Below are 27,707 nucleotides of genomic sequence, written 5' to 3'. Positions count from 1 at the left end.
CTTTAGGTTGCACTGGGAGATGCAATCCATACAGCTCACAGGCCAGTGTAATTGTCCATATAACGCAGCCTGAAAGTTACTGTGGTAAAGGGGATTAATCCTTTGCCTTGCCTCTATAACAAGCAAAAAGTAAGGAGGATTGATGAAAAGACTCAATTCTGGACTGGTAGAATGCCAGCACTCTATGCACATTTAGGCTATAAATCATAGGCTCTGCTGGACTGGACAGGGGTGGGAAGAAAGCTGGTAAGACAATTGATTTAAATGAAAAGGGGAAATGACCTTAGGTAGGAAGGGAGGGTATTGACCTTGTCCCAGTGGAAAACAATGTATGGATGATCTTCCCATAGGGCACAGTGTCACTAGAGCATCAAGTGGATGTAATTGCCACTAAGAATGCCACCTTCCATAACAGTAGGTGAAGGCTGACTATTGGCAGAGACTTGAGATGCTTTCTTGTTAGATTGTGCAGGACTACTACTAACTACTAGCAAACTCCTAGACAGTGTCAGCAGCTGAGTAGGCAGGAGGATGTTCTTTGTCCTTTCAGGAAGTGCCAACTCATCAGATGTGAAAAAACCCTGGATAACATTGTGGAAAGAGGAATGGCTGCTAGGTGAACTCTGATGGGTGATCCCTTCAAACCAAACTGAAATAAGGTAACTAGAGAAGTGTCCATTCTATCATGCAGCTCTTGGGATCAAAGCCCTGATGTTGAGGGTTTGTAGGATTTCCTGGTGGTTGGCTTCAGAGCCACTTCTAGAATGGAGTTCAGTTGCTCATAGGGAGGAGACTTGTGTGTTCCCTAGGGATGGATCTTCTATGCAGTCAGGTAGAGGTTCTGGACATCCAGATGAAGGATAGTCCCCTCCGTGATCCTGTGGGATCAGTCTGGTATCAGCAGGAGCGAGATATAGTTCCCCTTGGACATGTTGAGAAGCCAAGTAAACCAAGGCTGTCTTGACCATCAAGGGGTGATGCAGTCTGTGGCATCCTGCTGAACTTTCCCTAATACCTGCATTAGTAAAGGATAAAGGGGGAGGTAAAACAAGGTCCCTGTCCAGTGTAGCACAAACACATTTTCAAGAAAGCCTCCACCCTCTCCTGCTGAAGAGCAGAAGCCTTCATAAACAGCAATGTTCCAAGTGTCAAAGAGATCAATTGACAAGGTCCCCCAGGTTGCAAAGAACCTGTTCAGGGTTTCTGATTTCATTTGCTATTTGTGAACTCCGAGACTCTGTGGAAGTCTGCTAGACTGTTGTTGGTCCCCACAATGTGAATGGCTGCCAAGGTGATGCATTGGTTGACACAGTAGTGCCAGATTCAAATGACTAGCTTCATTAACGGAATTGGCCTGCTACCTCTTTGCTTGTTGATGTAGAACACCACTGTGGTGTTGTCCATCATGCCTTGTAGAATTTTGAAACACAGTAAGAATCTTTTGTATTGCAAAGAGCTCTAGACAGATTATATGTTTGCAGACCTCTGGCTCCCCCATGTTTCTTGTGTCTAAAGCAAGCCACGGTGGGCTTCCCGTCTGAGCAAGGAGGCATCTGTTGTACTGTAAATGATGGCTTTAGATTGAGGAACAGCATTCCTTTGAAGAGGTTGGTACACCAGGAGAGGCTTGAGCAGACTGTAGCAGGCATCCAGAAATACTTCCATGGGAGGTCAACCCAACTCGATTTTATATCCATGCTAACCAATGGTAAGAACCCATCTATCAGATGTGATGGACTCCCAGATGGGGAGTCAACTTTGCATCCAATCCCCAAAACGGAGAGGGGAAGGTGGGTTAGAGGATAGAGGAAAGGTTCACGCGTCCCATCATGGTGGCATCAGCTTGGCACCTAGGTTGTTGGTAGCATGGCGCGTTCTATCTTCGGGTCTAAGGCTGTCTTTGCCCGAATTGCTGGCAGCCAGTGGGGTATGGCTGGCAGTAGGACTGGAAGGGCTGGTACTGAGGGTTGCTCCATAGCCACTTACGTCTTGGTTGTGATGAGTATTCCATCCATCGAGTAGTCAGGTGAGCCTTGTGTATATGCTCCAACTTGTCATTGGTCTTTGAATGGAACAAGCCAGAGCTGTTGAATAGCATATTCTCAACCCTCTGTTCAGTCTCTAGAGGAAGGTTACCCACTCTCAACCAGGCATGGCAGCAAAGGGCTACAGCACCAACGAGAGCCCTAGAGTCGCAATTGACATAATGCCTCACCATGCTGAGTTGTTGCTTCAAGAGCTGCATTGCCTCCCCGATGAAAATGCAGGCCAGCTCCCTTTGTTGGTCTGGGAGGAATGCAGCAAAGGACTTGATCGTTTGCCATAAAAAGTATTGATAACAGGCCATCGTGGTTTCATGATTGGAGATGCGTAGACCGAGTTCCATAGCAGCACAGATCCGGCGAGACATCATGTCCATTTTGCAAACTTCTTTGTCCAATGGCATAGAGTGTTCTCTTGACTGTCGGCCCTGCATAGACTCAATGATGATTGAGTTCAGTTGGGGATGCTTCAGGAGAAATGGTATATCCTGCTGTCGTGAGGTCATAACTCACGTCTCCAATTAACTCACACAGCAGCCGGCATTGAAACTAAAGACTTTTATTGCTATTCACTACAAGATTTACGATGTGACTGATAAGCTCTAATAACTAGCCCCTTGCAGTTCAGTTGCTGCTTCTTCTTTGAGCTACCTCAGGAGACCACGTGGTATCAGACCTTCCTGTCTCGTCTTTCCGCTCATGGGTGGGACAGACCTCTGTCCTGTCATCGTAATTGTGTTTGTCGTCCTAAAGATCTCCTGACTTTAGCGTTCGCCAAACCTCCTGTTAAATTCCCTTGTTCTCCAGAACTCTGCTCACCAGAGTCAGGAGCCGGGGGGGGGGGGGGCAACTTGTTCAGGCAGCTCAGAACTGGAATCAGAGAAAGCTGCTCTTTCAGATGCCTCCTTGTCAGTTTGGGGGGAGGCTGTTTCCTCAGAGGCTACGGGGTCAGGCTGTACAGAGGCTCCTTGCTCAGCAGTCTCAGAGCCAGGCTGCAGAGGGGCTGTCTGGGCACTGGGCCCTAAATATAAGTCCCCTTGTTCCAATGTCAGATTCTCACTGTTAGCTCCTGCCTCTGCCTCACAAGTAGACATCTCTGTTGAGCCGTCAGGCATGATACCTGCTCTCGAACCTTGTACACCACCGCTAGATGTCGAGAGGTAGGATGGGGGTGGTTTGGCAACTGCCAGGTGTCAGTCATCACCTGCCAAAGGCTGGTGATGAATGGTAAGGTGATAGGCGTTGAATCTTCTTTACGAACCACATCGTATATATTGTCTTGACCACCCCACTCCCACCCTGGTAACCAAACCAGCTCCTTATTTATTGGCAGGCACCCTTCTACTTTATTTATTTACTTATTTATTTATAGCTTTTCTATACTGCCCGGCTACAACAGTCTTGGGACGGTCTCTAAAACAGAGCACAACATCCAATAAATCCAATTAAGAAACCCCATATTAAAACCTACTCAACCTTAAAATAATGGGTGAATTAAAAGGTTTTAGCCTAGTGCTGAAAGGAATACAGGGTCAGCGCCAGGTGAACCTCTCTGGGGAGTGCATTCCATAACCAGGGTGCTACCACAAAGAAGGCCCTTCTCCGGATAGCCACCCTCCTAATCTCCTTCAAGGAGGACTCCTGAAGAAGAACCTTCATACCAGATCTTAAGATTTAGTCTGGAAGATCAATATAGAAGTAGGATGCTGCTTTTTACATAGTTGGCTATGTGGTCCTTGCTTTCTTCAGCATGGCATATAACATAGGAAACAATAATATTTAGGTTATATGCTTGACCCATCTGATATTGAATATGTGCCACGGAAGCAAGAAGGTCAGTAGTAAAGTTCTGATTTCCTACACTCATCTCCCTCCCATAGCCTGCATGCAATGTAGTATCTTTCTTGACATGCAGCTTGTGAAAGTACAGTTGGCTTTCCACCTTTGCAGGGGTTAGGGGCACAGAACCCCGGCAAAAGTTAAAAATCTACAAATACCTCTACATACCACCATCCTTATTTATGGTCAACCTTAATACTGTTGACCATATCTCCCTCCCTCCCTCCCTCCCTCTCTCTCAGACCTTTGTTTGATCCCATGGGGCTCCTCTTCTTCATTTATTATAATCTTATATCCTTATTTCCTGCCCTCCCTCTCACTCATCAGTGCTGCCTCTTTCCACCATGGAAATGCTGGACAAATTTCCCTCTCTGGATGGGCAGGCAAGAAGGCATGACCTCCCTCTTTTCTCTTTCACTTCCCCTCTCTCTATATGATGACAATTTTCAGCAGTAAGCCACAAAACTCCGAATAAATAAATAAATCCCATATAATTATTGATGGCAAACTCGGAATAATCAAAGCTGTAAAAGTTAAACCCATGAAAGTTGAAGTTCAATTGTATATCAGCCACAAAGGAAAAGGAAAACTGTAAAACCTGAATATCTATATATCTACACATTTAAGGTTTATTAGGAAATGTTGCTACCTGGAGACCTATAATTGTCTAACAGTGTGATCCTGTACGTACTTACTCAGAATTCCCACTAAATTTACTAATTCCTATTTGAGTGTATATAGGACTGCAGCTTAAGTGTACTTACCCACATTGAGAGTTGCCCACATTGAACACTGGCGTCAGAGCACTTTAAGAAATAAAACATGCTAATACCAGCCCTAAGCATAAAGCCAACTAACAGTGTAATCCCATATGCATCTGCTCAGAAGCAAACCCTACTAAATTTGATGAGATATTACTAGGTAATGCACAGAAATTAAGCCTAAATTTTTATTTGTGCAGCAAGGGAATATATGAATATTATGAATGTGGAATGATTTTTAATTAGTAATGCACAGAGATAAAACAAAAATGACATGCCAGTGGGAAATACCTGAATTATCTGAGTAAGAAGATCCTGAAATAGTCAGCTCTTATGTTTAAACTTTGTATGCTTAATCAGAAACAAAGAACTGCTTTACAAATCCCTAAGCATTATACAATTCCTCCTTTCTCATTTCAGAATACATCATAAGGACTACGGTCAGGTTACATTTCATGGCCAATCCACCTCAGTCAAAGGGATAAAAGTATTAAAATGAAATGGGTTTTTTTGTGATCTGTAGAACCACAAACAATTCGGTTGTGCCTGATGAAATAGCTTTGTATTAGAAGCATTTTCTTTTAATACAAAGGGGAAATCTTGTCAAAAATCGTGACAACACCAATAATCTAGGTATCAGGTAACTGCAAATAAAATCTATCTGAAGTACTTCACATCCCTACTCACAGTAAAGTCAAAATATAGATCTAAATATGATATGTAGGCTTCACCAACGTTTTTAGCAAAGAAAACCAAGACAGTAAGTCAGTAATGTGGCTGCAAAAAGGACAAATGCTATTTGGGGCTGCGTTAATAGAAGTATCACTTTCAAATCACATAAATTACTAGTTCCCCTTTACTCAGCACTAGTTAGGTCTCAGATGAAGTACTGCCTGCAGCTCTGGGCACCACTGTTTAAGAAAGATGCAGACAAACTGGAAAAGGTTCAGAGGAGGCAACCAAGGATGCCCTGTAAGGAGAAATTGAAAGGATTTGGCATGTTTAGTCTTGAGGAGAGGAGAGGAGAGGAGAGGAGAGGAGAGGGAAGATATGATAGCACCCTTCAAGTACTTGAAAGATTGTCACAAAGAAGAAGACCAGGATCTCTTCTTGATCCTCACAGAGTACAGAGTGCAGAATAATGGCTCAAGTAACAGGAAGCTAGATTCTGATGGAACATCAGGAAGAACTTCCTGACTGCTAGAGCAGTATGACAATGGAACCAATTACCTAGGGAAGTTGTGGACTCTTGCACACTACAGACTTTCAAAATACAGCTAGAAAGCCATCTGAGAGCGATGGTTTGACTTGGAGTCCTGCACTGCGCAGGGGATTGGGCCTGATAGCCTGGTTGGCTTCTTCCAACTATACTATTCTATGATTCTATGAAAATAAGTTTTTCACATTTTCAAAACAGTTAACATTTAAGCAAAACTTACAAGAAATGCAGAGATCTAGAGAACTGTTTGTGGTTTTAAAAAGTAAAATCAGACATTCACAGCAACCCTTGGCAAAAATATCTCCATAAAAGACCAACTTGCAATTTGCAGGCCCATCAAATAATAGTCAGTGTAACAGTATTAATTCAGTATTAAACACATTCAACAAACTTTTCAGCAAATACCATAGGTCCAGAAAACTGCTAGATAATACACACAAATCATAGTAACTGCCACTCACTTTGGGAATATTAATGCAGTATATGATAAGAAAAGGCCACTGCAGTAATCCTCCCAAAGGACTGACAGAAATAAACAAATGTTATAATGCATGAGATAAAATGAGCGAGATTTAGAAAGGGAGGTTGCTTACCTGTAACCGTTGTTCTTTAAGTGGCCATCTGTGCATCTGTGCATTCACAGGCACCTGCACAGTGCCTGTTGCTGGGAAGATTAAACAGCTTTAACGGTTTTCAACAGGAATTCCATGCCCTCCCCCCTGTAGTATAAATGGACAGAGTGCCCACCATTTCCCCAGTCTACTGAAGACTGCCCGTTCACCCACATGTGGAGATAAGTAAAATTGAATTCGACAGGAAGTACCAAAGACAGAAATTAGCTGTCAGAATCACTAGGATAGTTATACACCTATGTGGACATGTGTATACAGCTATCTATATCAGATGTATAAAATAAAGTTATTTTGTAAACCCAGTCACTGACACCGAGTGGGGCTGGTTGGCGGGTTGTGTGAATGCACAGATGGCCACTCGAAGAATGACGGTTACAGGTAAGCAACCTGCCTTTCTTTGTCGTGGCCTCTGTGCATCACACATTAGGGGTGATTAGTAAGCTTACCACACCCGGAGATGGGAAGATGTTGTCACTGAAGAACAGAGGAGAGAACTGCATGGCCAAAAGAACAGTCCTGCCTGACTCTGACATCTAGGTGGTAGTGTCTCATGAAGGTGTCTAGTGTATGCAAGGTGTCTCAGGATTGATCAGTGTTGAAGGCATAGGAAAGTAGGCCAGCAGGATGATATCGTGATTGACATGGAAAGGGGAAACGACCTTGGGAAGAAAGGTCGGATCAGTGTGCAGAACGACTTCCTCTTTGTGAAAGTTCAGGTATGGAGGGTCGACACGTAGAGCACACAGCTTACTAGCTCTTCTAGCTGAAGTGACAGCTATTAGGAAAGCCATTTTCCAGGAGACAAGGCATAGATCAGTTGTGGCTAGTGGTTCAAAGGGAGGCTTAGTGAGAGCTTGAAGGATAACAGAAAGGCTCCATGTCAGTACTACCAATTGGATTGGTGGCTGAAGATTTTGTAGTTCTCTTAAGAAGCGAAGGATAATGAAATGAGAGAATACAGAGGAACCTGAAATGCAGCCCCAATGATGTGAGATAGCTGTGATGTACTCCTTAATAGAAGAGGGTTTAAGTCTGCCCTGGTGTCACGAGAGTAGAAACTGTAAAATGTTCTCAATAGTAGCAGACAGAAACGGAAAGTTGTTAGCTGTAGCAAATGAGGTGAAGTGCTTCCATTTAGCACTACAGGATTCCCGTTTAGTCGGTCGTAGTGCAGATTGGAGAATGAACTGTATGTCAGGGTGAAGATTGGTCAGATTCAACTGAGGCCTCGGTACCAATATCGATACCGATGGCAACACTGTATCAGGGAGTTCAAATGTAGCAGAAGACAATGTTGGAGATGTTGTGTCAAATCCGATGAAGTTGTCAGTACTGATGCCAATCCCCAAAAGGAAGAGGGGAAGGTAGGTTGGAGGATCGAGGAGAGGTTTGTGCATCCCATCAACGCTGGTGTTTGTCAGTGTCAGGATGGCAATGTGCTTGTTGGTACCATACCACGTTCTGCCTTCAGTTCCTTTGTTGAGGCTGTTGGAACTGTTGGCGTCCTACATACTATTGGTAAGGTTGGTAGCAGTAATGAGAATGAGGCCACAGCCACTTACGTTGGCGTTGCAACGGCGTCTCCATACAATGACCTGTAAGGTGAGCCTTATGAATATTTTCGCTTGTTGTCCGTTTTGACATGGAAGAGCCCGGAGCCGTTGAAGGGCATGTTCTCCACCTGTCTTTTAGTCTTGTCCAGTAAGTTACCCGAGTGTAACCAGGCATGGAGACAAAGGGCGAGGGCACTGACAAGAGCCCTAAAGTCACAATCGACATGATGTCTCACCGTATTAAGTTGTTGTATAGAAAGCTGCATAGCCTCGCGAGTGAACATGCAGGGAAGCTCCCTATGTTGGTCTGGGAGATTTGAGGTGAGGGACTCAATCTTCTGCATGAGGAAATATTGATACCTCGCCATGGTGGTTCCGTAATTGGAGATAAGAAGACCAAGTCCCATAGCAGCATAGATATGATGAGACATCATGTCAATCTTTTTGCCTTCCTTATCTGTTGGAGTCGAGTGCTCTTTGTTCTGTCAACCCTGGGAGGCCTTGATGACAACTGAGTTTGGCTTGGGATGTTTAAGAATGAATGGGATATCTTGTTCCTGAACCTTGTACATCAACTCAAGTCACCTGGACGTCGGGTGCGGCTGATTGGGGAGCTGCCATATAGCCATCATTGCTTGCCTCAGAGCTGTAATACAGGGCAGAGCGATGGAGGATGAGTCCTCTTTTCTGATGATGTCATAGATATTGATTTGGGTTGATGTGATGTTGAACATCGATCTCCAAAAACTTCGTCATCTTAGAGAGCAGCATAGCGAAGCTGCGGTGAAAGTCTCCAGGGGAGCTCAGACCCTGGGTCGAGATCACAGCATCTGGCGACACCGATGCCTGTTGAAAGTCATCCAAATCGGAATCCGAGTGGTGCAAAGGACTCGAGGAAGACCGAACTGGTGAAGGCAGGGGTCAAGAGAGGGCAGCCACAGAGGTCGATGGAGAGTCCCTCAACTCCGAATGAGGGGTGGAATGATGAGGATGGATTGGAGGCCTCGGGTAATAACAGTAGGTAAGATAATAGTCCCATGGATAGGACCGAGATGGATCGAACTCCCCATATGGTAAAGGGACCCAGTTGCTGTGGGAGGGTGACTGGGCTTTGAGGAGCCCTCAGAGATCCCTCTGGAGATGTTGGCATCAGTGTTGGGAAATGGACAGGTGGCAGGTCAGTATGCGACCGAAGTGGAGATTCTCGGATCTTGCCATCCAACATAGATCCTCTAGCCGCAGGGTTGGAACAATCAGGACTAAACAGAGCCACAATGACGATTCGAGATGGAGACCCTGGCGGAGTCACTTGCACGACCGACTGAATGTTGGGTTCAGTCAGAGCCAGGATTTAGGCGATGATCGGGACCAAAGGTGGAGTGGACACCAATTCCGAGCAGGGCACCTTGGGATACTTTTTGTGCCTGTACTCTGCCTTGTCAGGCTTGTCCTTCTTGGGTCTTTTGGACACAGAAGACTCATTGGACCCGACATGCTGCTTCTTCTGCTTCTGCTTGTGGTGAGAAGAGTGAGAGGAGTGCTTTCCTTCCTTAGATGTAGCATCTCCATTAGATGGATGAGGAAGAGCAGCCTTAAATGGACCTGTCTTGGTGGTCTCTGCCAAGACCTTTTTAATGGCAACCAAAGCCTGGTCCCAGAGCACCTTTCGCAGATGGTTTTCCCAGTTCTTGCGGGCCTGTTTGGTAAAGGAATAGCAGTGGCCACATTTATCAATCCTGTGACCTTCTCCCAAGCATAGAAGGCACAAGTTGTGTGGGTCAGTGGCAGGCATTTTAGCCCCGCACTGTGAACACTTGAGGGAAGCCACCCACTGTGTCATCGAAGAAAGAGAGAGGAAAAACAGCGAATGACAGAAGAATTAACAACAAGAAGAAGAAGGATAGAAGGTTATATATGTGTGTGTGTGTTTGGGGAGAAGGGGAAAAGGGTAAGGGGGGAAAGTGATGTAAATGGGGGGATTGGGTGGGTTATAACTTGGATAAAGGAACAGAAAAAAAGGCTGTAAAGTCAAGAGTATAACAGTAAAACTTTTTAGAATATAGCTACGAGAAGCAAGTTGAAAGGCTCGAGACATGGTGAATGGCGGTCGCAAGAAGACTGGTGAAATGGCGGGCACTCTGCCCATTTATACTACGGGGGTGAGGGCGTGGAGTTCCCGCCAAAAACCATTAAAGCTGTTTAATCTTCCCAGCAACAGGCACTGCACAGGCACAGCACCCATAATGTGTGATGCACAGAGGCCACGACGAAGAATGGACAATATTCCTGCTGAGGTGGATTGTGTTAGATGCTCATTTACCAAAGTATTCACTAAGGTCAGAAGATTTAGCTTTTCTGAAATCCTTGGAAAAATCAGCAATTTGCCTAAGCTTCTTAGTGACAATGATATGAATACTATTTGGCAGTTTGTTGGATTCATGTCTTTACGTAAAACAAGAGGGGCATCAGTTAGCATATTGTTGAAGAAGAAGTCAGGACGAACCCTACGCAGCACAGGTAAAAAAAATATTTAAAGACCTATATCATGGTGATGAGGTCAGTGAAGAAAGCCCACTTCTTTGCCAACATTATGCCTGCACAGAATTGACCAGCAATGCTTCTCTGCTCTGTGTAAAACCACTTTCACTAGGATATTGGAGAGAGGGAGGCAACACAGTTTGAGTTCAATTAGCTTTGTACTTTGTGGATATAGTTTCTCAGATTTGCCTTGACTTGGACTCTAATATTGGGACAGGTCAGAGTGCTATAACCTCAGGAACTGTTGTCAAGTTGTTTAGGATTATTTTCAACTTGTACAATTTGAAGATGTGGACCAGGTTTCTAGAGTGGTGAGTGCTACCACTTAACCCTTGTGCTTGACCCTTTGTATTCTGGGCTAATTCAATTGGCCAAGGATGAACTGATGCTGTGGCTGACAAAAATATTAATGCCTCTTTGTGAAGCAGTTGTTACCTATTACTGCTTATAAGAAGCAGTAAGAAAAACTTTGTTAAAGAAATCTTCTTTTGGCACTTGAAATCTATTTAACTGTAAGACAGTCTCAAATGCACAATCCTTAGCTAAAGTAATTAAGAAGATGGAGGCATTTCAGCTTCAGTTGTTCCTGGGTATAGTGATTATCTATAGCCAATTCAATTGGGCTTTCAGCCAGGATATGGCAATGAGATGGCCTTAGTAGATTACCTACACTGGAATTGGTCAGGGAGAGTGCCAATTCTCCTGGACCTCTTGATGGCTTGATAGCAATACCATTTAACCATATTATCCTACTGGACCACCTCATGGGGCTGAACCTTGGAGGTACTTTTTGCAATTCTCTTTGCAAACCAAGAGAATTTTAAAGTACAGATTCTAGTATGGCATGTACTGTTCAGTTATAACTAGCCAAAAATCTTTCTGGATTGGCTTAAAGTAGCTCTTTAAACCCCAGCCAGAGTTCAAACCTTGGAATGCTTACAACCCAGCATTTGCAATTCATGTGTACTTTGAAGCAAACTTGAAAAGGAGCAAGTAATATGTTCCTATGCAAAATACCCCTAATATAAAACAAAGTGACACTGGCAAGTCAAATTAAGGATGTGAGGAGTCAGATCGGTTTCACAACTTGGGCCTGCAAATTTTATTTCATCAAGCCTCTATTGGCACTAACTTTGATACAAGATGAGTCAGCACACAGACTTCCTTTTTTAAAATGAACCACAATTTGCATAATCTTTTAAAGCCAGGGAATTTGCACCAAAAAAAAAATTCTGCTCAGAAATTTGGAAAAAATTATGCAAGATATGAAAACTAGAACCTTGAAACTGTGGATTGAAACAATCCTATCCAGTCTAGAGACCATCTGATTGATCTGCTTGTGTCATAAATCTAAATTCCTTTGCTCAATTATCAATTCAGAGAGAACAGCATTTAAAAAAAAAAAGCTAATTTCTGTATCTCACAAAGTCAATGTGTTAGATGAATTAGAATTTAAAGAATTTCCTAACTGTAAGAGCAATACGACAGTGGAACCAGTTGCCAAGAGAGAGAGTGTGCTCTTCCATACTAGAGGCATTCAAGAAGAAAATAGAAAGTTGTCTGAGAAGTATGGTTTAACTGGCATCCTGTACCAGCAGGGGTTTGGACTCAGTGGCTTTCTTGGCCCAACCCTACTATTCTATGATTCTATGATATAGCTCCAAATCAATTGCCATGTATCGGCACAAGCTAGCAACTTTTTATCAGTGTATTAACATTAGAAATTTCATAGAGAAACTAGGTTAATTGAAGAGCCAAACGTATCTGAAAATGATAGAATGGTATATAAAAAGCTATTGTAAAATTTGGTTTTTCATTTTAGAATGATAAACATGTTTCTCAAAACTTCTATCTTATTTTGATAATAGTTAACATTGCTAGATGTCTACCTCTTACCATTTAACATTAGAAGATTGTCAGTTCCTGGATGTGGATAATTCAAACGACCTAAGGAAAATATATAAATGAGTTATTTTATTTGAAGAAGAAATGAAAGGGGCCAAAACAATTTAAAACATATACTATAAATTCCTGTCTGTTTTGCATCAGCACTGTCTCTTCAGTAGCCAACAATACCCTTAACCCAATGAAACCATGTTTCCTAACCTTAATTCTCTGGTCATAAAATCTGTGATGTGCTTTGAGATCAGTTTCAATAGGATAAAAGTCTCCTTAGTTTTAGGAAATCCAGAATTAGTACTGACTATTCCAAGTCTTGTTTTTCATCTACATTTGAAAATGGCTACCTGATTAACTCACTCTCATCTTTTAAATCTGCAATTCAAGCATTCAGTATGTTACATGCCTTTATTTCATAGAAATCTCTTAATAAACCTTGTAAAATGCATTTTCTATGAATATCTAATAGTATATTTTAGAATTCAAGTTATAAAGACTAGAAAATGTTAAGATAAAAACAGAAGACAGAATTTCTGGGATAATTTAGTTCTGAATACTTAGAACTACACAGCAAAACGTTTTCTATTCTATTAAAGAGATTTATGTTTTCAGCAACATACAATAGTGGCTTTGTTTCACTACAATATAAAGACTACATTTTACCTCAAACACACAGTAAATCCTCTATAATCCTCACTATAATCCTTACATATTTCAGCTTTTAGAATCGTTATTTCAAGATACTTGCTGACAAATATTAGAATCATTATTTTCAAGATACTTGCTGACAAATATCCATCATGCTGCACTGGGCATGTAGCGTTTAGCATATCAGCTTAACATATTAAACATTACTGAACAAAACAGGTGTCTTAAAAGTATGTGGATGTAATTTTTGTATTTTAAGACTACTAGACCTAATTAAAATGTTATATAAATTTCTCTCTTCCTTCTCTAAAAAGAAGCAACTCATGAGCTTGCAAAACAAAGTAGAAACCAGACAGTGAGGGCACCTTACTGAGTGAAACTAGTGTGCTGGCATACTGAAGTAAAGCTTGTGTCCTTATTTCAGAGCATTAAACTTCCGAAGACCCCAAATTGAACTGTTCTTTAACCCTTGAATTCTGACACTTTGATCTTGATTTTTGATGCTGACATATTGTTTTCAGAGTATCTGTAATTTTAGTAAACTAATTGCAAAGGACAATGCTGTGTAATGTTGTAATGATGGAGTGTTCCATTCACTGCATTTATTTATTATTCCATTATTTATTATTATATTTAAGAATCATTTGCACTATAAAGTATTTCTAAGGGACAACAGAGTAATTTCTAAAAATAAAATGCTGCATAAAATTTAGAAGGGGCATTAATGGGTCAACAAGGAAGACAAGAGCACCTATCTGGGAAAACTCGTTGGAACAAGTTTTCAGACAGGGCCCAAAACCAAGGAAGTTCAGTGCATATTTATAACTGTTGTTCACTACTCAGATACACATATCTTTTCTACTACTGGAGAATTGCAGAGTGTTCATCCTGTAATAGTAAAGGCTTTATTGCAGACCATCATGGACTAGATCTCCACTATCTGAGGTACTATCAGAAATAGATCAGCTGAGCAATGCAACTGAATAGGCTAGTAGGAAGCCAAGTATCCTGGTATTCAGTGTTTTAGGCTTGTAAGCAAGGACCAAACCCTTAAACCCTGCCCAGTAGCATATATGCACTTAGTGTCATTCCTTCAGCATAAATGTAACATACCAGCAATAAGCAGCTATAATTACCAAACTGTCTGCAGCATTCTATAAACACTGCAGCTTCCTGATGAACCGGCAAAACCACATAAAGTGCACTTCAGCAATCTGATGTTGAGGTTACCAATGCACGGCTTACAGTTGTTGATCTTTCAGTGTTTGGTGATAGCCTTCAATGAGCTGAAGCTTTTAAAATGAACTCCTAGTGATCAAAAACAACTATGCCTCCAGTGGCAGCACTGGATCAAGGAGCACCCTCAGTATATGCACCTGTTCCTTCAAGGAGTATTGCAACCCTATCCAGAAAAGATAAGCAAACCAATTCCTTTACATAGGGCCTCTGTCTTGCCATGATTCACACTTAGTTAATAGGTTGTCACCCAACTCTCCACTGTATCAAGACTCCTGGCCAAGGTCATCTCAGCTTTCCTAGTTTCAGATTTTAGAGAAATAGGCTGTCATCAACAATCTGCTGAAACCCTGCTCCAAATACTCCTTCCAACAGCTCCTTATACATATTAAATAACATTGTGGACAAGACAAAATCTTAAGAAATGCCACAGCCTAAACACCAGGGTTGATGAGTATTTCCCTAAAACTACTCTCTGAAATCACACTACAAACAAAAAAGGAAGAATGAAAAACAGTGTTTCCAATACCCATCTCACAAAATCAGACAAGGAAGATGTTATAGTTGATGTTATCAAAAATTGCTGAAAGATCCAATGAAGGTGACATGGTAGCACTTTGTCTATACCATTTCAGGTAAAGATCAGAGTGACCAAACCCAGTTCAGCCTCAAAAACAGGCCTGAACTCAGACTCTTATTGCTATCCTCCAAGAATATCTATAATTATCTGGTTGTGATTCTCTCAAGAAACATTTCATGATAATTTATTATTGTAGGGCAGCTGTTGAGTACAATTAGGTCCAAGGTTGGCACCTTAAAGAATGGTTGCACCACTGCCACTTTCAAGGTGACAGGTACCACCCTTTATCCAAAATGTGTTCACCACTCCCATGATACATCCAGACCAAGCTCCTCAATCCGGCAAAATGGGCAAGCACACAAATATTTTGTGACAAGACACCTACACCAATTGGAGTTGGTGTAACACATACTTCTGTCCCTCAACTCCAATTTTAGTTCAAGTATTTGTGGTCTTTATTCACTCAACAACCACAAAAGGGTGTTCTAATTTAAGTGGCACAGATATTGAGTTATTGATGAAAATTGGGAACTCTGGTGTTGAGAGGGCTTTGAGAAAGTTGCTGAGGTCAAATGATTAAAAAAACTCTCCTTGGCTCATTTAAGATTTACTGGTTCAGATCAACAGTTAATCTGTCAGTATGGATCCAATACAGGCAGTTCTCAGGTTATGAACGTCTCAGTTACGAACAACCAGTACTTGAACCTATTAAACCTATAAAGCCTATTAATTTTTAAAGATGAGTGGGGAAAATCATTATTACCATAGAGAGAAAGGAAGTGAAAGGAGAGAGAGGAAGGGCCTCCAAAGCATGCCTTCCTGCTCCATCTATCTGGAGGGAAATTTCTCCAGCATTTCCTTACTGCAAAGAGGATATGCTGGTGAGTTAGGGCACAGGAGGGTGGGCTAGAAATATTCGTGTTTTTTCAGTGTTCCTGGGGGTCCTGCATGCCTAATCCCTGCAAATGTGCAGGGCTGACTATATGTGATCCAACTGACATACAATCTTGACTTAAAGACAGGAACAAGTTGTTTTCTCAGGAATGGAACTCATTTGTAACCTGGGGACTGCCGGTATTCAGGCCTGGCCCAACCTAACTTGTTGCCTCAGACTTGCAAGACTTTGGTAAGCCTCTTGTGAGACTCTGGCCAGGTCTTATGAAATCTGGGTAGGTAGAACAGGGGCACGAGGAAGGCAGGCAGCTGTTCCAGAGTTCTCTGGGAGGTGCTGTCTTGCTGCAGTAAATGTCACAGCATAACAGCAGCTGCTGGAATTCTCAAGAACACCTACTGGAGGCGGGGTGGCCCTTCTGGCAGAACTAGAATGGGGCAATTTGCTGTTCTGTCCTCTCTACTACCTGAATTGTTTGCCTCAGTCTGAGTAAGGGGAAGGCCAGCCCTTTTAATAGTGATTACTCCCAGATATTTTTAAGCTCATAGGACACTAACAGGAAATTGTAAAGTAAAGCTTCTGAGAATTATATGAATTAGCAATAGCATTGCCCACCTCCTATGATTTTCTCAAACTCTGCTTTTGTGTCATAGTGTTTTCTACTACTACTAATATCACACAACCACAGATACATTATCTTTCTTGAAGTGATTTGTTAAAAAGGATTTGAAACTTACTTTTATTAATGGAGATGAAACAACAAGCTATTCCTCCCTTGTCACTCTGTTTTGTTGCTTTACCAAATCCTGATTAATATCATGACAAAACTGATATAATGCCTTTTCCAAAACATAGACACTTGTACTGCATATTTTAGACAGGGCTGCCTAAGAAGTTTTGTTGTTTGAAGGGAAAAACAAGTCCTACCCCATCTGCATGTGCAGAAGCCTACTGGATCTCACTTTAATGCACACACCAGAACAGTGCAGGTCCTGAGGACAGAAGTCTAGCTTAGTGGGATCCAGGGAGGTCATGTTTCTTACATTTCTGTCCTCTAACGTCATGCTGCCACTTCTTGCTCCCCAGAATCCCCTGTTCAAGGTGGCTACCTCACTCTTAAAAGTAAGGCTAGACCTGAATTTAAATGTACAAGTTTTAACATATACCCTTTTATTCTAGAAAACCTTTGACTATCAACTAATGCAACTAACCATCTGAACAATCAATAGTATTCTTTATAAGCTTGACAAATGTACTTCCTAATAATAAACTAAAAGCACAATTCTATGTGATTTTATGCAAAAGTAAGTCCTCCTGAGCTCGATCCCTAGTAAATGTATTTAGGTATGTAGCCTAATATATACAGGTAAGTTGCAATTCTATACAAATATACCTGGAAGTAAGTGTCACTGAGATCAGTGGGACATAGTTCTCAGCCATTACGTATTGGATTCTGTTGTAAAAGTATTTAAAAATGAACAAAAGGGAATAAGATGTTTAAGTAAACTCCAGACACTGTCAGCTGAAACATGTGGTTACAGTTCCACAAGCTTCATTCTACCATTGCAGTACTACATAAAATGTGTAGTATTTTGTTTTCACTCAGCTTGTATCTGGAAAACCATTAGGTTTTTTGTCAACACCACACTAACAGAGTTTTTATGCAATATTTGCATATATGGTAAAATCTCAGCCCTCTGTCTAGTGAATTTTCTTCTAGGAAATTAGTCTTTGACTTTGTTCCAGCTGCAATGAAGGTATGACACCAAGACAGATATTTAGCATTGCATGTTGTGGATAAAATTGCTTGCATTTGCTCTGATTTAGATGCCATGGTTCTGACAAGACTACAGCAGAGAAACAGACACCACCTGATTACTGAAATTGCTTGGATAACATTGGGAAGATACTTAGATGTTTGCTTTAACATTACTTACAGTGGTGAGAAGTGGCCTTTATATAAGACCAATATTAATGCACCCCTTTATTATGGCCAAAAAAGGTAATATTATGACCACTGTTGAGGAATGAAGTATTGCTGATGAAATAACTTTTTTAAAAAATAATGACTTCCAATTAGCCTTTTTTGAACAAGAGAATCATGATTATACAGCCTGATTGTAAGAAAACATATCTGAATTTATTACTTTATTGCATGATTGTCTAGTGTGAACATTCAATTTTCTCTGTAGTGATGAGAGCAAAAGAAGTGGTACTTCAAGCGCAAGTGTGTGTGGGAGGGGGTATTACATCTATGGCATTCCATCAGGTACAGTGGCTCCAACTGAGATGAGTTTCTGATCACATCCGTCATGCTCCTTCTCCTCTGCACAACTCCTTGCATGTACCAGAAGAAGTTCACATTGCAGATGATGTCTCATTTTGATACTGAGCAAGTGCACACTGTTGCTGTTTTCATTTTGATGACTACCACATGCCTCTTTGCTGCTAGGTTCCTTATTTTCTTCAATACTTGCTGAAAGCTCCCCACATTAGAGATGCTATTGAAGGATGTTACACTAGAAGAGGTCTGGAATTCTTTGAGTTCTTTGGTGGTGCACAATTCTCTGTTTGTTGCAGTAGTTACTAAAATAGGCAGATTTTTTATTTACTACTGCTCTATTACAGCCTTCTGTCTCTGATCACCTTACAGCCTTCACCATACTCTGTCCGTCCCCAGCTACTTGGGATCCTGGCCTCATCCTTTGGGTAAAACAGGCTCACTGTTGCAGAAATCCATAATAAGCAAACCTCCCCATTTTAAGCTTCCAAGTGAAGTTTAGAGTTTTGATGAGCCCACTGTTTTTACAAGTTTGGTCAGGTTAGTATATTATTCCAGGACTACATTCTCTGAACCCCTAGGCTTCTCTACTTGACTGATCCAGAATCTTCTTTGCCATCAACCTTTGTCATTTGCTTTAATGACCTGTTCTAATCTGTGAGTGAGATGGTGAGGCAGATCCAGAGTTTCTGCCTGAAGTTCTAGTTTCGGACCCTGCCAGAAGTGTTTGAATCACTTTCAGTGCTTTGGCTCCTATGATGGAATCATCTTTTTCTTCACGAATTACACTTGAAGAATTTATTTCCTCACTTATACCCTCTTCATCTTCTTCCTGAGACAAGGAGCTAGAAGACCAAGGCCTGTGGCTGATGCAAATAGAGATCTGATATTTTGATGATTATGATATTCTAATAGGTCCTATTTTGCTTCATTCAGTGTATGCTAACCACCATAAACTCCCAGTTCAACATATATGCTTTCCCCCACAACAATACAGCAGCACAGAATAAGCTCTGTTGTTGATTCTCAGTATAGAAACATACCTTTAAGAGGGTCCTGCTCAGCTCTCATTATATCAATAAGTGAATTTTCCAGTGAATGCATATTCAGACTGTCATACATTCTGTTTCGATCCTAGAAGAAAACAAATCATTAGCATTAGAGCTACAGCAAGAAAGGAGGAAGGGACAGTTTTTCTGGCAGTATAACTGATAATGTACAGATAACAATAACTGTTATAATGGTCTTCATTTACCTTTACAATCAGTCATTTTCATAAAATTCCTACTGAAACCACACTTCAACTATGAACAGTATCTGACAAGACACAAGTACTAAAGTAAGTTACATTACATTACTGTAAGCTACTCTAGCAAAACACTAGTAATATTAGCTGACACACTAGTATCCTTGGAATTCTAATGGTATTGCTTTAGAGTACATTGGTACCCTAACTCACAAACCTAATCCGTTCCATGACTGGTCGCGACCCAAATTGGTCGTGAGCCAAGTCAAATTTCCTCATAAGGTTCAATGTAAATAAGGTTAATCCATTCTGTAACCATTATTTTAATCACAAAAATTTGAAACAAAGTGACAAAGAACAACAAAGTAACAAAGAACAACCAAGATCACGGTCATCTCCCCTCCCCCGCACGACTGCGATCACACCCGTCTTCCCTGCACAAGCGCAACCCGATGCAGAGTTCGTGAGCTGAGGCAATTTTTTTTCTGAAATTTCTGTTTGCAACCCGATTTGGTGAACTGAGGTGTTCGTAAGCCGAAGTACCACTGCACTTAATGCAGGCATAACATATGTAAGGTTAACAGTTGTCACTGCTAGATGACCTGTGTGTCTCTCTGTGTATAAATCTCTCTGTGTGTGAATCATGGATATTTCTCAAGACATTGTCATAAATAAAATGTTATTACTCACTTAGAAAAGTGTCACTGAAATCAGTTTGACTTACAATGCTCTCTTTCCTTGATGGATGTAAGCCTATGAACATGGAGGCTTACAAACATCCAAAGCAATGTATGAAGTGCAGTAGCAGCAATATTCAATAACTAATTCCAGCTTTTTTAATCCAAAGTATATATTAATCCCATTGTGGACCATTAAGAAGCCCCTCTAATCTGGATGGGTTCAGGAACAGAGAACTGGGAAGCAGTTCATATCATCTCCATTCACTGTCCTTCAGAGGTGCCCCAATATAAAAATACTAGCCAGGAGTCATGTTACATCTGGTCTGCATGAGGAGAAGGCCCAATTCCTAGTGGACAGCAATATCCAATGATGTCTGAAAGTACATCTTTGTGTACATGTGTGTGTGTACATGTGTGTCTGTGTATTTTACTTGTGTTTTCGAGACACCAGAGACCGTATAAGAAGCAGGGGAAAGATTTTAAAAAGCAAGAGAAAGTATTTAACATTATATTAAATATTAACATTCCTTCAGTAGTTCATAGTTATTCCATCAAGACAGAAGTTAATTACTGTGTATTTCAATAATTGTGGAGCATCTGAGTGAAAGGCAGGCTATAAAGGTTTATAATAAATGATTAAGCTAAAAATCAATTACTGTATTTTTCCGTATACAAGATGCTACTTTTTCTTAAAAATATTTACTTAAAAATGGAGGTGCGTCTTATACATGGGGGGCCGTGGGTGCGCTCGGGGGGGGGAAGGAGACTGGCATGCGTGGGGGGGTGGCAGACACGGGCGGGGTGGCAGTGTGGGGGTGCAGTGTGGTGGCACGGGGGGGAGGGCGCCATGTTTGGGCGACGAAGTGGTGCACGCACACGGCAGCAGCTTGCTGGCTGGAGATGGGTAGGAAAAGTGGGGGGCGTCCTATACATGGGGGTATCTTGTAGATGGAAAAATACAGTATCAGTATTCAAGTTGACATTTCCAAAATAAGAGCGAATAACAAAATAGGAATATCTTCAAAATGGCAAAAGTGGAAAATGAACATGGGGATCACTTTCAGAAAATGTAATGGTATATAAACTATAATCCAACACTTGAGGTTGGATTATAGAGAATTGGTTTCTAATTTACACTCTTGAACACAACAGCAAAACTTTCTTGGATTCTAAGATTTTTAATATGGAAATGAATCAAAGGTGCATAAAGATATAGTTTTTCCTTCATGGTTCAACAAATGTCTAAACAAAAACTAGATACACATAAAGCTGACACATATTCAACCTAGGCAAGATTATTTCAGGATCCATTCCAATGCCAGCCCATTCACGTAAAATGTTATTACATAGATTCAAAGGGGGTGGGGGGGGGGAAGAGATCTGACAAGGCTTCAAATAACCAAACTTGACTTAAAATTCCACTTGTCATGAGGGCTCAGAGTCGTTAGCAGTGATTTTCCAGTCAGAGATTGAGTGTAAACCATTCTGCAGAGTATAGCAATAAAGGAAATATTTCATCACTCTTGCTTTTTTAAACACTGTCTAAACTTTCAACTTTTATGGTATTATCTGCTGTTCCCCATAATTGCTCCAATGTGATGCTACATCAAACACATGAGTTAATATACACTTGTCTTTTTTCAGTCAAAGGGACTTCTCAGAACTTGTATGCAAATTTTAGTTTTACATCACAGCCTAACCCTGAGCTGGTCATAAAATACGGAATGAGGCAGCTCTACAAACAGCTCTTGCCTTTGCCTCTGCTTCTGCCACAGCTTGTTGGTTTCAGACCCTTGCCTGTTCCTCACTCTGTCTTTGCTTGTAGACCTGCCATGACTTGCTGGTATCTGACTCTGTTCCTGGCTTTGCCTTTCCACCTCCCATGCACTGCAGCATTGTTGACCTTGCTTTGTTTTACTGGTACTGATCTCAGCAAGTATTCAGGCTTGCTTTTGCCTCTGTTCCTCTAACATCTTGCAAAGTTATGGAATGAGCTCCCTACTGAGGCCTGCTTGGCACCAACCCCAGTATCTTTCCAGTGGCAAGTTAAGATTGTCTTCTATTTCAAGGCAGTTAATTAGTTTATTGGGGCTTTGTTAACTGCTTAAACAGGTCTCAAGATTTTTGTTGAACCTATTGTAATGTTGATGTGTGTTTTAAATTTGGTTTTAAATTTGTGTATAGTAACCTTTTTATGATATTCTTAATGCTATTCATATTTTATAATATAGTTTCTGTGTTGATGTAAACCACCCAGAGAGCTTTAGCTATTGGGTGGTACAGAAATTGAAATGATCATACAAGAGTTTCACTTGAATATCCAGAATACTGAAGAAGTTGAAGGCCAAAATACAGTGGTACCTCGGCTCACGAACGCCTCAGTTCACAACCAAATTGGGTTGCGAACAAAAATTTCATAAAAATTTTGACTCAGGTTGTGAACTCCGCATTGGGTGGTGACCGTGATCGCGGCCATCTCCCCACCCACCCACCCTCCAAGTGGGAAGATGGCCATGATTGTGGTCACGCTCATGCAGGGAAGACAGGCACGATCACGGTTGTGCTCGGGATGGGGTCGGGAGATGGCCAAGATCACACCTGTCTTTCCTGCACGAGCACACCCTTGCTCACGCTCGTCTTTCCTGCATGAGCGCAACCGCAATCATGCTGGGTGGGGTGGGGAAGATGGCCACATTCGTGCTCGGGTGATCTTTGTTGTTGTCACTTTGATTCAAATTTTTCTGATTAAAAAAAAAAAATAGTTACAGAACAGATTAACCTTATTTACATTGAACCTTATGGGGAAATTTGACTTGGCTCGTGACCAATTTGGGTCACGACCAGAGTCGTGGAATGGATTAAGTTTGTGAGCCAAGGTACCACTGTATGCAGAAAAAGATACAGCCAATTACCTTTTCAAAAGTAGATACTAAAGGCATCAATCTAGAAATCACTAAGGAACAAATCCTGCTGAAAACTAGGATTCACTTCTGAGAAAACACACTTATCATTGAAAATTAATCAGTGTCCAAATACACTAAGAATTCACAGAAGCATAATGGTTTTGAATATTCATATGAACAAAAGCAAGCTTATGTGGGGATTCCTTGGTGATATACTTCCTTGGTGATATACTTCTGTACTGTTTGCAGACATTTATACAATGATTACACATAACATTGTTTTTCCTCCAAAGAAAGAATATTTTTGGTGATGTCAAATTGGGTTATCCCAGAGTACTTCCTGGTTCTTCTACTCCTGCACTCCAGTGCAAAAAGGTATAATTTCAATAGTAGAGCAGTAGAACCCAGTGAAGGAAAACTGAAGGGATCTACCTCTGTAATATTCTAGCCTTTTCCCTGTTTCTTCAGATGAATAGTACTATTCTGTTTTAGGAGTTTATGCTCATGTTCTTCAAGAGTGAGAACAGTTCAGGAGTTAAGAAGCATTAACTTCAGACCCATGGAGGTCCCTCATGCTGCTTGGAGCCCCCCCCATCCCCCCCCCACCCCCCACATTCCAGATCCAAACAATAGCACAGGTATGATTGTGGTGAGTTCTCTCAAGGCTGCCAGCCCAGACTGCTTTCTTTCTGAGGCTCAGAAGCTGAGTGCCTTTGTGTTCATTGGCAGGAGTGGGTGGAGAATATTGGGGAGAGTTTGTTGGCTCAAGTGTAAGAGGCTCAGCTTGCCAATTCCAAGAAAGAAGGAAGGGGGGGTCAGGGAGGTCAAATGGGAGGGTTTCTGGGCAGGAGAAACAGGGAAGAAAGGGATGAGCCACCCTGGAGTGGTCATTATGCTTGAGCTGTGATGGTAGTAGAAGCTGGAGAAGGAGGTCCCTGGGTTTTGTGTCAAAGTTCTCATGTAGCCCTCAAGGTACAAAAGATGGATATCCCTGCCTTAGACAGTGTTTAGAAGCCACAGGACTTTTTAGAGTCCCAGGTCTGATGTCAGAAAATTGCTCTGATGTCTGTGCTACCACTCCACACATGGAACCCTCCCTGTAGCATGCACAGAAAAGGACTATGCTGACTGATTCTGTGTGGCTGCAAATGAAATACTGGGGAAAGGGTTTAACAGGCATTCCAGGAGGTGGAGACTAGAGGATAAGTGTGTTACCAGGTATTACCTTTCCTCCCACACTGAAGCGCTATAGTTAAACAGGCAAAATCAGTTGTCCAGCTGTTTCACAGGCAAAAGGAGTGCAGAGGTGACCTTTATCTCTGTGCTCCTCCTACCTTGCATAGGATATCCATAGTTCAAAGGGACTGTGCTCTAATGATGTAATCCTATACATGTTCTGACAGAAAATCTTCTATAAATCCCAGCATTTCCTAGCCTTCAAATATGGCATAGGTGCTTGACATATTTGTAGGTAATCCAGTTACATACATGCAGAGCAATCGTAAGTGTATTGCTCAGAAGCAAGTCCAATTTAGTTAAATTATTTACTCTCCAGTGAGTAATTTAGGATGACAAACAGGGACGCATAAGTTTAATATATGGTACCATACCAAAATTATTTTTAAAATGCACTTAACAACCAGCTGACAAAGTTTAAAACCTCTTTAAATGATGAATTAGCATGAACACATTATTTCTTGGGTATAGTATATACTGTTTCTTGAAAAGTCACTGATATAGCATCAAAGAAAAGAGTTTGAATGCAGTCTTAGAATTATCTAGCATAATTCTAATTACCTTTTTCACCACTATATTACTTCAAGTTTATTAGGAAAGTTTAATGTTAAGAGTTAGTGAGTTATTGCAACACATACAAGACTGTGCTGTGACACTGCAAACTATCAATATAAGCTTAATGGACCAGAACCCCTAGCTCTCAAGCACAAAAGGCTCTTCCGATGATAACTCTATCTTTCATGTACCACATGCCTATTTTAATTTTGTAGGACACACTAATATATAATTCTTTCTGGAATTGCACATGCTGTTTTTCAAGTCTCTGGTTAGAACTGTGGTTCCAAACAAAGCAAGGAAGGTCAGAACAATATAAAATGAATGGTAATATGTATTTCTTGGATAAAAAAAATAAGATTCAGGAAAAAACAACAACAACCAGAAGTCATTCAGGAAGAATACTTTGTTGTTTGGCGCTGTAGTTGTCAAAGTGTTGTAAGAAATAACCAAGTAAGTTTTCCAGTTCATAGACCCTAGCAGGTGGACTGCTGGATCAAATTCACAACTTGAGAGCGTCTTGGTGGAACAACTTCAGGCACTCTTGGGGTATAATGATAATCTAGACCCATTCCAATTTGGCTTTCAACCTGACTACAAAGCCAAACCATCCTTGGTTATCGTAATGAATAATCTGTAGCAAGTGAAGGACAAGGGAGTGCAACACTGTTAATTCTGCTCAATCTCTCACTGGCTTTTGATCCCATCAACCAGAGTATCTTCCTGGGCCCACGCTGTGGAATGGGCATTGAAGGGGCAGTGAAGTTAAGCACAGGTCTTACCTGTGGGCTCAGTTTCAGAAAATAACACAGGCTGGCTATTCCTTGGCCCCTAACAATTGAAATAATGGGTTCTGTAGGGTCCCATCTTGTCCCCAGTGTTGTTCAGTGTGTATATGAAGGTACAGGATCGGTCATAAGGTACATTTTGTTCCAAAATGGAATCAATATGTTGATGATGCACAACTCTGTTTTCCTGTGGAAACTGAACCAGGTGAAGCTGTACAAGTCCTGGATCAGTGATAGGCTAGTGAGAGTCAGTAAACTAAAGCTGAAATCTGGCAAGGCAGAAGCCCCATGGAGGAGAAGTTACTGAAATTGAGCTTACTGCCTGCTCTGGATGGGGGTTGCATTCCACTTAAAATATTAGGTTTGTAGTCTGGCTGTTCCAAGATCTATCGGCATTGCTAGGGGCCCAAGTGGCCATGACAACTCAGAGTGCCTTTTACCAGCATTAACTGGAATGTCATGTACAACCTCTCTTGGACAGGGATAGCTTAGTCATGTATATAAGTCTCCCAACTGAGACACGTCTGTGCATCCAGTGTATACAGTGAGGTATGGTGGTGCCAATCTTTTTAACCACAAATTTCATGCCCCACATTTTATCTAGATGGCTAGTTTTGTCCATCTAGATGAAGCATCAAGGAGGGGGAAGGAAGAAGGTTAGGACCCTGTTTGGATCTGTTATAAGCTGTAGGTTCCAGTCTCCTCCCATGCCTGCACACTAGCACACCCGTTTTTCTCCTCGCCAAGGCCAGTCTCTGACCCCAAAGAGACAAATGGCACAATTCTTTCCATGATGCTGTGAGTGGGACTGGGGCGGGAGCTCTGTGTTCAAACTTTCAGCTCCAAGGTCACAAGACTTCAGAGTTGGGGCTTTGTGCTGGAAACAAAATTTCATTGTTGAAAAGAAAATGGATGGCATAATTTTACAAAACTGCTATTCATATTTGGAATGTTAGTCTTCCCATCTCAAAAACTGAATTAAAGTATTAGAAAAGGTATAAAACAGGGCAATCACAATGATAAAGACATTAGAGAATTTTTCCTGCAATGAAAGGCTTGGAGTTATTTAGCCCAGAAAAATATAATAACTGAGGAGGAATAGGACAGATTGTGTGGTGACAATGAAGAAACATTTCTTTTCCTACAGCATGGTTTCATAGTCTGAAACACTCTACCTAAATAATGAGACATTGAAAATGCTGTACCAGATAATCAGACCTTCTTCATTTTTTTCAATTAATGTTTCATACTTATTTCAATTGAACTGCTACATTCCAGTTTTAAAAATACATAATTTTCCCAGAAAGTGACCTTTTTCAAGCTTGTATTTAAAATTGAATATTACATCTGTTTAATCTAGATTAAATTCATATACTCAGAGATTCTGCTGAGCTCTTTAACAAAATCAAATGTGAAACTGCTCTCTTCCAAACAAAAATATTTAACTTGTCACTAAGATTGATCTTGGTACTAGAGGATTGAAAAGTAATTAGTGCTGACACTGATGGGGGGGTATGCAATTTGGGGGGGTGTATCCTGAAATTTCAGGATAAACATTTATAACATTAGACATGATGTGAAGATTTAGGATAGAGAGAGAATGCTTTAGTACTCATTTTCACTCAGTGAAATTGATTGGAAGTTTGATTCAGAATAAAAAAGTAATTCACAGAATGCATATAGATTTCTCTGCCACAAAATATTTTAGTGGCAATAGGCTTAGATGGTTTCAAAAGAAAAAATAATGAAGGATATGTTTATTGACAGCTATTACATGTGCCCACTAAATTGACTTTCTAGATTTGGATGCAGGATGATGCAAAAAGACAAGTTTTGGGTGGGAAGTAGGCAACAGAGCAGGAATGCTTTGCCTCTAGGTTTTGCAGAGAGATCTAGATGGCTGTTGGTGGAAACATGACACTGGATTAGACTGTCTGATCCAGGAGAGCTTATGTTTTTGTCATACTAAGAAATTGTACAAAGCAGTGGTAACCCAGAAACAGCAAGGCCAAATGGCACCAATTAAGCATGAACAGGTTCAGAGCAATTCTGCATATTGAACAATACCTACTTTCAAATTACTTTCAAAAAGGAGATAGGAGAAATCTTGCAAGTACAACAGTATAGGTGGGTTTACCTATCATGACAAGAAGGGTTGGGACAAACCCTATCAGAATCT

At 41.2% G+C, this 27,707-nt stretch overlaps 1 protein-coding gene across 3 annotated transcripts in view; it reads right to left on the bottom strand.

Moving 5' to 3' along the window:
• The window catches only part of CPEB2 (cytoplasmic polyadenylation element binding protein 2), a 78,239-nt gene that overhangs the window by 33,715 nt on the left and 16,817 nt on the right, over positions 1-27,707 (bottom strand). For 2 of the 3 annotated variants that reach the window (XM_044418353.1, XM_044418354.1), the window contains exons 3-4: positions 19,164-19,254; positions 12,481-12,531 (exon numbers count right to left, since the gene is read on the bottom strand). In XM_044418353.1, coding sequence (XP_044274288.1) covers positions 12,481-12,531; positions 19,164-19,254 — 142 coding nt within the window. The remainder of the gene's footprint in view (positions 1-12,480; positions 12,532-19,163; positions 19,255-27,707) is intronic. The other variant, XM_044418355.1, reaches the window with a different exon arrangement.

This window comes from Varanus komodoensis, unplaced genomic scaffold, assembly GCF_004798865.1.
Source record: "Varanus komodoensis strain SLA01 unplaced genomic scaffold, ASM479886v1 scaffold9, whole genome shotgun sequence".
Classification (NCBI taxonomy): domain Eukaryota; kingdom Metazoa; phylum Chordata; class Lepidosauria; order Squamata; family Varanidae; genus Varanus; species Varanus komodoensis.
The sequence above is the reverse complement of the archived record's forward strand: the minus strand, read 5'-3'. Positions and strand labels throughout refer to the sequence as shown.